Source organism: Dendrobium catenatum, unplaced genomic scaffold (assembly GCF_001605985.2).
Source record: "Dendrobium catenatum unplaced genomic scaffold, ASM160598v2 fragScaff_scaffold_1055, whole genome shotgun sequence".
NCBI lineage: Eukaryota > Viridiplantae > Streptophyta > Magnoliopsida > Asparagales > Orchidaceae > Dendrobium > Dendrobium catenatum.
The window spans coordinates 9,850-22,634 of NW_021319517.1; the positions used below are offsets into that span (position 1 = coordinate 9,850).

Sequence of the window (12,785 nt, forward strand, 5' to 3'; positions counted from 1 at the left end):
ATGTTAGATGTTGTGTGTTTCTTGTTCAACTGTGATTATTGTGTAAAGCTTGTGTTCTTTTGTGTATGAAAAAATTGATGTTTAAAGAAAGTTAAAGATTGAAGTTAGTTCAAGTTCATCTATATTAAATTTATATTTAAGCCCTCAAATTAACATAAAAATTATTTTAAAGTATTTTTTCCCCTACAGAGGAACCTTATGTTGTTGTTAACATCCTTTTCTTGCAAAATTGGAGAAAATTTTAATTGTATTAGATGTTGCTTGATGTGTAAAGCTTGTGTTCGTTTGTATATGAATAAATTGATTTTTAATGAAAGTTTAAGCTAGAAGTTAGTTCGAGTTCATCTATATTAAATTTATATTTAAGCGCTCAAATTCTCAAAATAATTATACAAAAATATTTTTTCCTTATAGAAGAACTTTATATTGTTGTTAATATCCTTTTCTTGCAAAATTGCAGAATATTTTAATTGTATTTTGAATTTGGACCTTCATAATCAAAATCACTTGTAGATTCATAAATAAAGAGATAAGCAATATATATATCCACAGTTTTATCGTCCTAATAAAAGAAATATTCTTGTGATAGGTCCTGTTCCCGGTCTTAAATATAGTGAAATCGTATTTCCTATTGTTTCCCCCGACCCTGCTACGAAAAAAGACGTTCACTTCTTAAAATATCCCATATATATGTAGGTGGGAACAGGAGAAGGGGTCAGGTTTATCCTGATGGTAGCAAGAGTAACAATACAGTTTATAATGCTACATCTGCTGGTATAGTAAGCATAATATCACGTAAAGAAAAGGGGGGATATGAAATAACCATAGTTGATGCTTCAGAAGGACGTCAAGTGGTTGATATTATACCTCAAGGACCAGAACTTCTTGTTTCAGAAGGTGAATCCATCAAGCTTGATCAACCATTAACAAGTAATCCAAATGTAGGAGGTTTTGGTCAGGGAGACGCAGAAATAGTGCTTCAAGATCCTCCCCCTTAGTAGGGGTCCGGACCCCTACGAGTGAGCAGAAAAGGGAGGAGGAAAGAGGCCCTGATGAACCGTCATATTAAGTGAACAAGTGTAAGCTTCGCTGCTCGACAGTATGGAGTACTGACCACATCGAGGGACAGGTCCTGAAGCGAAGGATAGGAACGAGCGGAATCAATGTGTTTCAATTTCTAGCCTTGCACCGACCATCTAACGGACCATTGACTAAATGGCCACTGCCTGAAAGGACCATGTCCAGGGGACCGCCGCCCCCCACAAGGTACATCTCGTGCCTATGGGCCGCTATAACTATCCAAGAAGACACTCGAAACTGGAAGAAAAACCTACCCGGTGGACTGCCGAGCTACAAGTCCTACGAATTAGTGAATCAGGTAGGGTTATTCTTTGTGATTTAATTTGTACTAAAAAAGTTTGTTTAAGTATTTTTTTGGAAAAGCCTATTAATGAGGGCAGATTTTATATCAATCAAAAGAGAAGTTATAGGTCCTTAAAAGGGAACTAAAGATTGTCATTACTTTCAGAGCTATAGTTTAAAATGAAAAAAAAAAAGAGCACAAGTTTGAAGACTAGGTACAATATAGAAAGACAAATAAGGAGGTAAGAAGCCAACCCAAAAAATTAATTAAACTTATATTTTGGTAGGCAATGAGATCAGTTAGGAACCAACAAGAGGAACCAGCAAAAAAAAAGTATAACCACAAGTAGGTCCAGAACACGAGAATAAGTTTAAAATGAAGATATCCATGAATAATATAGAGGCCAATCCAAAGCTCGCAACATCCAACTTCACATATGAGCAGGAAGAGAAGAAAGAAGGATTAGGAAGAAGGCGTGAAAGTATAACTGAGCAGGGACTAAATGGAGATAAAAGTCGATCCTTCAAAAATAAGATCAGATGTTGCACACATTAAGGGGATACCAATTGATTAAAATAAAAATAGAGCCTAAAAATATGAAGAGAATACATAAAAGAAACTAGAAGAAGAAAACCCCTTAGAAATCTAAACTCATAAATGAAAAAAAAAACTAAAAGAGATAAGACAAAGCCCCAACAATGGTCAATAGCATGGTAGAAATGACGGTCAGTGACTAGCCAGAAGTCTAGCGACGACTGATGACCGGGAAGAAGTCTAACGATTGTCAATGGTCGAGTAGAGATCTTAAGACGATTAGTGGCCAGGCGGTCTTCTGACGATAATTGGAGACGGGGTAGAAGTTCGGTGACGGATGGTGGTTGAACAGAAGTCTTATTACGGTTGGATGTTCGGAGTATTTTTGATGGATGGCTAATATTGATTCTCTTGATAATAGATCATTTATCAAGCATTTTAGTACCTTATTAATGTTAGAATTTGATGATCTTGGGCTCATCGGATTCTTCTTGTCGAGACCCTCGATTCAACTATAAGAATGTCATATTTGGATATCATTTGATATTCTAATTTATATTTTGATGCTTTCAAATATGCTTTGGGCCCTTAATTTGGATCCATTTTTGGGTTTGGATTGGATTGATTTTGATGTCGTTAGGCTCTTCTCTTTGAGAATGTCAATTCGACTATATGTTTTGCTAGAATCGGAATTAAGACGGCTCCAAATTATTTAAAAATTGATTATTATAACAAATTAAAAGTTATTTTTAATTTAAATTTAGTAAATTTAATTTATTTTTATTATTTAAAAATATTAATCATAAAATAGCAGGTTCTTAAAAACTAGAAGAGGTTTGGCGGGGAAACCGGTTAATTGCAAAGCTGGTTTTAGAGAAAATTTGAACCAGCTAGCCAACCAATTTCCCGTGTAGAACTGGCCAGTCTGATCTTATTTTTAAAACAATACTAAATTCTAATACTTTAATAGAGTAATGCTAATGACTTATTAAAATAACTTAGCATCAAATTAATACATAATATTAAAAAAATACATCATATTATTATGTGGATTAAGAATTAACTAAACACTCAATTTTCAAGTACATAAGATGATAATCATTTAAAGGTATAGCATCTTTTTATCAATTTGAAGTATCATAAATTTCTGTTAAATATGCGGGCCCTACATATGAATGGGAATGTACATTATTTCAATTTGATGGATCTAGTTATAAACTTAAAATATGAATCAAATATATATGGCCTTGATTGTCAGCATGCGAGTCATAAATTTTAAGGTAAATTCTCGATCAACCTAACTATGCTATCCATCGCCATCTAACAAGGATTCGTAGAGTTATTTCATTAATGACTATGATTCGCAAGTTGGATTTAATTTCGGAAGTAAATAAGCTATTATTAAGCTCCCAAATCCATTTAAAAGGGCAAAGAGAAAATTAAGTATGATTGTACTTCAGTCATAACAAATCTAATCTTATTGCTGAGTAAATCGTTCTTCTTAAAAATTAATTTACATTATACCATTGAATCCACTTCTTCATAGAAGTTATTAATTATATAGAAATAGAAATATCCTACCAACATAGAGGTTCACATCTCTGAGATGTGCTATGCTAGGGTTTCCTTCTCACAAGGCATTCCCTATTTTGTCGCCATGTTCGTGGCAAATGACTTAAAGATTTCGGTTTCTGAGTGGGCAATACATCTTCTAGATCTTTTCGTGATGATTTATGTGGTAGTTCTTCTTCTTTGTTTTTCCCGGATCTCAAAATCTCCTCACATCGTGGTTTGCCCTCATTGTGGATTTTGGAAGAGGAAGTTTTAGCACTCGCTGCTCCTTTCGAGTTCGCTTTAGTGGGAAAATTTCCTTCTCGTAGACATACGCTTGAGGTTATTCACAAATTCTATTTTAATCTTAAACTCAATGGAGAATCCTCAGTTATTACTTTCTAAATCCAAAGCATGTTCTGATCAAACTTTTGAATGACTTAGACTACTGTCGTGTGTTTTCTCACTGTTCATACTTTGTGAACAATTGCTTCATGAAGGTTTTTACGTGGACTCCTACCTTTGATATTGAAATTGAATAACCCATTATTCCTATATGAGTTTCTTTTCCCAACCTAAGACAGCATATTTTTTTCTCCAAGGATTCTTCATGGGCTTGGTTCTTTATATGTTTGGATGCCCTCTTAAAATTGATCATGCTACTTCTACTAGTTGTAGGCCTTCGATTGCGTGTGTCCTCATGGAATTGGATGTCATCAAAAAATTTCTTGATAAGGTTTGGGTTGCTCCTAATAGCTTGGGTTATATTCAATCGGTAGTTATGGAGGCTTTTCCCTCGTATTGTTCTCATTGTAAGTCTTTGGGGCATTCAAAACTTGAATGCCATATACTTCATCCACATTTGTCTAAAGTCCCATGTTTTCGATATTATGGGAGATATTAATCCTATAGTTTCAGAGTAGGTCAATAACTATAGTATTTTTCCTGTGATTTATGTTGTTGTTCATGACGATGCTAATAGTAGTCGGCCTACGTATGATGTGGGGCATTTAGTGGTGTTTGATCTGGGTATTGTTGATGTCCCTGTGGCTAGTTTGGATCCTCTTGCTGCTGATCTAAAGAGGGCTACTGTGCATGCGGGTTACTCACTAGTTGTTTCCCTTACTATTGTTGAGAAGTCCCCTATTGGTATTATTTATGGTGATAATCTGCTAGATGAGTTAGAGGGTAAATGTGAAGTTAATAAGGTGGTGAATGTTGGATTATCTAACTTGTGTATTACAATTGAAAGTTCTCTTGTAGCTGTTATGAATAAGTCAATGGGGGTGCTTGCTCTTGCTCACTTTGTTGATGCGCCAATTTCTTTAATTTCCAATAATTAGTTGAAAGCTCATTTGGTTAGCAAGTTGATATATTTCTCTGTTGATCGTTCTTATTGGTTGGATGCTTCCTCTAATATTGGGGGAGGGGCAGGGGTCATTTTAGCTAATCTGATAGACGAGTCTATATGTTCAGGCGCACGAAGGCACGGCACATCATGGCACATCCTGTTCATGTCATTTATCCCCCTGTTTTCAGAGCTATTCCTATTTGATTTAGTTGGAATATACGTTGCAATTTTGTAAATAAAATTTGTGGGACTCTCTTAGGACATGAAAGTGATTGTAATTTGCTTTTAGATATTGAGATTGTGTAATTCATGTTAGATGTTGTGTTTTTTGTTCAACTGTGATTATTGTGTAAAGCTTGTGTTCTTTAGTGTATGAATAAATTGATGTTTAAAGAAAGTTAAAGCTTGAAGTTAGTTCAAGTTCATCAATATTAAATTTTTATTTAAGCGCTCAAATTCTCAAATTAATTATATAAAAATATTTTTCCCCCTACAGATGAACCTTATATTATTGGTAACATCCTTTTCATGCAAAATTGAAGAAAATTTTAATTGTATTTTGAATTTGGACCTTCAAAATCAAAATCACTTGCAAATTTTAAAATTAATATGCTTGTGTTCTTTTGTGTATGAATAAATTGATGATTAAAGAAAGTTAAAGATTGAAGTTAGTTCAAGTTCATCTATATTAAATTTTTATTTAAGCCCTCAAATTCTCAAATTAATTATATAAAAATATTTTTTCCCATATAAGGAACCTTAGATTGTTGTTAACATCATTTTCTTGCAAAATTGGAGAAGATTTTAATTGTATTTTGAATTTGGACTTTCATAATCAAAATCACTTGCAAATTCCTTATATATAGAGAGAGAGAGAGCGAGAATTTTTTTTTTTTTTTTTTGCAATTTAATTTCTCCTAAGAATGCCTGTTGAAGCTTTTTTTTTTTTTTTTTTGGAAAAGCCAATTTATAGATGATGATTTTATATCAATCAAAAGAAAATGTCAAGGGCCCTTAAAAGAAACCAAAGCTTGTCATCAATGCTCCTCGAGCTAAAATTAAAAATGGAAAAAAAAAAAAAAAAAACTAAAGAGCACAGCTTTTGAGACTAGATAAGATATAAAAAGAAAAATAATGAGGCAAGAAATCAACCTAAAAAATGAAGCCTAAACTTTGATAGGCAACAAGATCGACTAATGAGGAACCAACATCAGAAACTTGTAAAATAAAATACCACAAGTAGATCTAGAACATGTGAACATGTTTAAAATGAAGACATCCAGGAATATAGAGACAAATCCAAAGTTGACAACATCCAACTCCACATATGAGAAGATTACAAAAGAAAATAGAAGAAGAAATCCCCTTAGAAGTCTAAACCCATAAATCAAAAAACATAATGAGATCAGGCAAAGCCCCAACAAATACCAAATATGCGGGAAGGATAGAAATAGGCAAAGAAATCAAAAGCCAAGTGATCTGTTGAAGTTTGAGCTTCGAAGGAAGACCTGAGTGGAGGTTTGTTTGTTGAAGTTTGAGCTTCCTAGGAAGACATAATTGGAGGTTGAGATTTAAAAAGATCAAATTTGAAGCAGTAATAAGCCCATTCACAATATTTGACCTTAATGCAGTTTAAATAGTTTTGTAGGACTGTAATTGAATTAAGTGAAGCTTGAGATTATCCTTACTCAAACTTGATTCTTTTTTTTTTTTTTTTAAGAGAAAGCAGAGAAAAGCTTTATTAATGGAAAAAAAGACTTTACAAACTACAAAAATCCGACTCCTCCTTTAACAAACTAATAAAGGAATGAGGGATATTATTAGTACCTAAATCATCCCAAAGAAAAGACCCAAAACAAGAATAAGTCGCACAAAGGTCGGCAAGCTTGTTGCTATCCCTACCCACATGATTGAAAACAACAAAATTAAATTCTTTAATGAAAGATAAATCTAAAGCTATTTGATCTCTTTTTCCATCATACCTTTGATGAACTTGATGACGTTTTTGTTATCTCCTTCAATTATGATTCCTTTGTTGACTCATCCACTCCTTGAAAACCAGTTTTAGAGAAATAATAGCCTGTAACTCCAATGCTCCCGGATCCCTGTATATAAGTTTTCTACCGAAAGCCAATAAGAGTCTTCCTTGATGAGCTCTGAAAGCTCCTCCTATCCCCGCCTTGTAGGATTTAAAAAGAGCAGCGTCAATGTTCACTTTTATCCAATCAGACGGAGGAGGATGCCAAGGTTTGAGCAACCGAGAGGGTTGATAAGCAACCTCATTGCCTGAAAAATAACAGCAGGAATTTTTGAAGGCAGCAGTATAGCTTACCGCATTGGAAGCTATCATTACAGGACTCAAAATTTTCTTCTCATGTATAAACGTGTTTCTTGCCTTCCAAAACTGATACACCGTATTGCAATATAGATTTATCATCCAAAGGTTTGATGATTTAGCCATTTGAAACAAGCATCCAATGACTGAAAAGAAGGAATTTCAAAACCCCACTTGTTTAAAACTTCCACCACATCAGTAAGTTTTTTGCATCCATAGACAATGTGATCATTGTCTTCAACCTTCTTGCATCCTCTAGGACATAAATCATTACCTTGTAATCTTCTATAGCACAAAAAATGGCTAGTTTGGACAGCCTTCTTGAATAGTCTCCACCACAAATCCACTCTAGGATTTAACTTTGATTTCTTAAACCAACTCCATTCAATACAATCAGCTTCCCCTGTTTCTAATGCTTCCACTGCTAAAGCAGTCAAAGATTTCCCAGTTAAATTGTTTAAAAGTTCCCAACTATCTTCTTCCTCTTCATGAATTTGAATTTGTGAGATTATCTTAACCAAATCAATCCCAAAAAAATTTTGCAATATCTGGATGTTCCACCTTCCATTTATAATGAACTTATCTACTGAAGCCTCCCCTTCTAAATCTGCATTTACAAACGTAGGCCAATACCTCAAGCTTTTATCGAGTATCCAGATATGTTTATGCACGTTGATTAACCTGCCATTACCAACAGACCATCTGACTAATGGCTTCAAGAATTCACCACCATTTTGAATAAGCTTCCATGAACTAGATCCTCCTCTTCTATTATAATCATCAACCATAATTGGGCCGTATTTTGGAAATAGAACCTTGTGCATAAGAGAATTTTTTTCCTGACAATACCTCAAAGACAACTTAACTCTTAATGGACCTGCTTTTGCCGAGCAGGAGCTTATGCCGAGACCACCTAGTTTTTTTGGTTTGCACATCATTTCCCAGCTCACATAATGCATTCCCTTCTTGCATTCGCTTTTGCTCCAGATAAAATCCCTGCAAGCCTTCTCAACTTCATACAATATTTTTTTTGGCACCAATGAAAGAGCAGTATGAAAAATCGGATAGGATAGTAAAACAGATTTCACTAAAGTAATCTTGCCAGCAAGAGAAATAAGCTTCCCTCCCCAAACATTTAGCATGTTTAGAGCTTTTTCAACAATCAATTGAAAATATGAAATTTTTAGTCTCCTCAAAGCCACTTTAGTACCCAAATAAGTGAATTCCTGAACCTCTTTAAAATTCATTATCTTACAAATCTTTCTCCTCCCTTTCTTCACCGCCAAACCAAAGAGTATACCAGATTTCTGCATATTGATCTTCTGTCCAGTCCAACCACAGAAGTCCAAAAGAATGCGTTTTGTTTCCTTAACTTATTTCTTATTTGCTCAGAAAAAATAATGATGTCATCGACATAAAGCAAGTGAGAAACTCTAGTACTGTTTGGAGAAATACTAATCCCATTTGAACTTCCTCTATGAAAGAATGCATTGGATAACAATTGAGCACACATAACAAATAAGAACAGAGAAAGAGGGCATCCTTGTCTCGAAAGCCGCATTTAGCATCAATCCACTTAGAATAGGTGCTGTTCACAAGAATAGAAAATTTAGGCCAAGTCACACATTCAACAATATAGTTTGCATATAAAGAAGGGAAATCAAAATACTTTAAAATTTTGATTAAAGTAGGCCACCCCATTGAGTCGTAAGCTTGCTCTACTCAAACTTGATTCAAAGCATTAATTTGTGAATCAAGCTTGAGCATAGTGGCGATATATGTTTTTCTCTTGAGGATGAATAAACTCATTAATTACAAAACTAAAAATATAAAAATAAAATTTTTTTAACACATTTTAAAGCAAAGTGTTATATTTTGTAATGATTGCTAAATCAAAAAATGATTACAAGTTTTGCAATGTATTTTATATATATTTGGTAACATTCTATTATGATTTCATTCGAAATCAAGTCAAATACTTCTTTTTAAATGTATGGTACTACTAAATCCTTGAAGTAATCATCATCCATTTCACTTGTTTTGCGGCTCTGCCGCAAAGGCTGAATTTCCTATAGTGGTAAACGATGCTTGATAATCTTCATTTAATAAAATGCTCTATCTATTGTAGCTATATCAACTGGCAAAGTCAATGCCAAATAATAAGCCTATGAGCTAGGATATATGCCACATCATTCTAAACAATAATAATTTATTTTATAAGATCAAAAAAATTAGTCAAAGATAAGAACTCATTACTAGCACATATATTAATAATATATAAAGATAGTTGTTGTTCAATAGTCCCAACTTGAATTGTAAGAAAATTAGTCAATTATAACACTGCAAGTCATATCAATTTTTACTTATAGTATGCATAGAATGAATTACTTGAGTTTAGATACGCCATATAAAGATGAAAGTCTATACTAAATTCAGAGAAGTGATTATTCAATTATTAAAATTGTATTTTAATAACAATATAATTAAATCAACATAATAATACTACAATTTATTATTTCATCACCTCTCCATACAGATCACTAGTGAGCCTTAAATTTAGAGTTTTATTTTTAATATCAATTTCAAAAATATTACAAAAATAAGATATTTTATCTAATGAAGAATCTCATCTAATATCTCTAAACATATGAAATTGTTAGTCAAATACTATATCATTTTTATTACTTCCACAATATCATAATATTTTCCTTATGAGACTTGTAAAAATCCATTTATAATGTATAACAAATCTATCATCAAGTGTATTGTCAAGACAAAGTAAAAAAATTACATTGCATCTATTAAGATGCTAGTTTCAACAAACTATTAATTATGCACTCCATCCTCCTTGATAATTTCAACCATTGCAAGTGTAGAAGCATATATTTTTATTTGCCAAATTAATGTTTTAAAATGCAAAAGCCAAGTATTATTACTAGCTCTATGCAAGTTAATCTCTTAGTTTGAACATCGATCACTACTTAGTTCCCTAATGGTACAACAACAACAACAATAACAACAACAACAACAACATCAAGCCTTTATCCCACTACATGGGGTCATGTACATGAATCTTTTTTTTTTTTTCCATAGTGTCATGTTAAAAGTCAAATTCTCATTTAAATCTAATAAAGAAAGATCATTTCTAATATTTTCTATCCAAGTCTTTCTAGGTCTACCTCAATCTTTCTTAACATAAGCCAAATTTAATACATCTACTCTCTTAGCAGGGTCATCAGAAGGTCACTATTTTACATGACTAAACCATCTATCTCTCTAATCTTATCTATTACTAGAGCTACTCCAACCTTTTCACTATTAAATTTATTTTGGATTCTGTCTCTAAGAGTAAATCCACTCATTCACCTGAGCATCCTCATCTCAGCAGCACAACTTAATATTATGCTTCTCTTTTAATGGACAACATTCTTCACCATAATTCATTGTAGGTCTCACCTCTATCTTATAATTTTTTTTCTTAATTTTGAGTGGTACTTTTCTATCGCACAATAAACCCAAAGCATTCCTCGAATTTAACCATCCAACTTGATTTCTACTAATAATATCCCCATCGGGTTCACCATCACTTTGAAATATCCCCATCAGGTTCACCATCACTTTGACTAATATACTCAAAATATCTAAAATGGATACACTTATTAATTACTTGATCGCTTGATGTCACAAACCCTCATTAGATCTATTACTACTAAAATTATAATCCATGCATTTGATTTTAGATCTACTCAAATGAAAACCTTTAGTCTCTAATGTTAAACTCTATAATTTATGTTTTTCTTCAGCTCCTTCTTTAGCCTTATAACCAACAATAATATCATTAGCAAAATGCACACACGATGTACATCCTCTTGCAAATGTCTAGTAAAATAAAGCAAAAAGATAAGGGCTTGAGGTTAATCTTTAGTATGATCAAACTGAAATAGAATAATACTTGGTCAATGTTGACCTCATTTTTGTATGAGGTCACTTGGGCCAATCTTGACCCTAGATTAATCCTGATCCCAGATTAATCCAGACCCTAGGATTTTCCTGAATTCTAAGATCCTTCTAGATTTTAGATCCTAAGTTCTATGATAAATCCTAGGATTCCTCCAGATAAATCTATATCTTAGGATTTATTTCAGATCTTAAGACTCTTTTAGATTTTAGACTTTAAGATTTATCCTAGACTATAGGATTCTTCCAAGTCAATTTAAATTCTAGGATTCTCCTAGATCTAGACCTTAAGATCTATTTAGGTCTTAGGATTCTTCAGGAGCCTAGATCATATAACCTATCTAGAACCTATGACTCCTCTAAGTCCTAGACCCTAGAATCCCTTTAGATTTTAGGATCAATCTAGACTTCAAACCAATCCTGGCCTTAAGCTAACCCATATCTCAATTCAAATCAAACCTCAATCAAAATCCAGTCTCTAGTCCAGTTCAAGATCTTAATCTCTAGTTCAAACCTTAATATTATTTCTAATCAAACTTCAACCTTATCCAATCAATTATGATCCTCCAAATGATCATGAATGATTTAGATAACTCAAACTTAATTAATCAAACTCAAAATCCAGATCAAATCCAAAATTCAAACCCAAATCCTAAGTCCAAAGGCCCTGTCCTAAAGACCTTTTTTAGGGATTTTTCAAACACTTCAAAACCCAGTCAATTGACCTCTAATTCTGAGTCTCTCAATTGCATACTGATGGGACATGTCTCTAGAGGCTACCCTCCAAATTTGAACCCATTCTGAGGTCTCTAACCCCAGAATCTAAATCAAAATTCAAAGGCTGTAAAACCTGTAAATATTTACAGTCTATGCCATTAGACTTGCCACTTGGTGAATTTTGACACTAGAGCCTTCACCAGAGCCTCTAGTCACTTCCAAACCCTTAATTATGACTCATTGAATATTAAACTGCATTTTGGTTGACCACTTTGACCCCCAGTTGACCAGGGTCAAAATGACCAAAATACCCCTTAAGGAGTCAAACATTGATTTCAAACAAAACGACCTCCGAATTGCTTGGAACCACTTCCAGCAAGTTTCAAATATCAAATCGAACCTGTTCAACTCAAACCCAGACCATGGATCACCTGGTTGACCAAGTCAACCTAGGTTGACCAAACAGGCCCTTAAGGGTCAAAACAGGCATTTTGACTGAATTGACCTCCCCAGACCTCGGGACCACCTCCGATGGTCTCCAAATATCATTTCAAATTGATTAAATATATTTCTAGACCCTGGACCCACCTGATTGACCAAGTCAACCAAGATTGACCTAATGAGCCCTTAAGAGTTCAAATGGGTCATTTCAACCCATTTAATCGGATCAATGCCTTTAAACTTTTAAACTCAATCAATTCAATGTCTTGAATATTTCTAAACTCATTTTGAGTCAAACCCAAGTCATTTTGGCCAAGTCAACCAATTTTGGCTTAGTGGCCCATTAAAGGCCCAATAGGCCTTTATGACCCAAAGTGATTCATTTGAACCCCTCTAACCCAAGCCCATCCAGCATTTCAAGGGGACTCTAGAACCTTCCTAGACCCTATCCCAGCCCTTAGATCAACATCCAATGGCTTAGATCACTCCATGTGTCAAAATGAGGACCAAGAGGCCTTTCCACATCATGTGTCCTC

The 12,785-nt window shown here is 33.8% G+C and overlaps 1 protein-coding gene across 1 annotated transcript; it reads right to left on the reverse strand.

Annotated features, from left to right (window-relative positions):
* Nucleotides 1-6,816: 6,816 nt before the first annotated feature.
* LOC110100685 lies at nucleotides 6,817-8,447 on the reverse strand. Its single transcript, XM_020828294.1, has 3 exons — nucleotides 7,826-8,447; nucleotides 7,409-7,558; nucleotides 6,817-7,085 (listed from the first exon to the last, which is right to left on the reverse strand). Exons 1-3 carry the CDS (start codon nucleotides 8,445-8,447, stop codon nucleotides 6,817-6,819), a joined length of 1,041 nt encoding a protein of 346 aa, XP_020683953.1.
* Nucleotides 8,448-12,785: the final 4,338 nt, after the last annotated feature.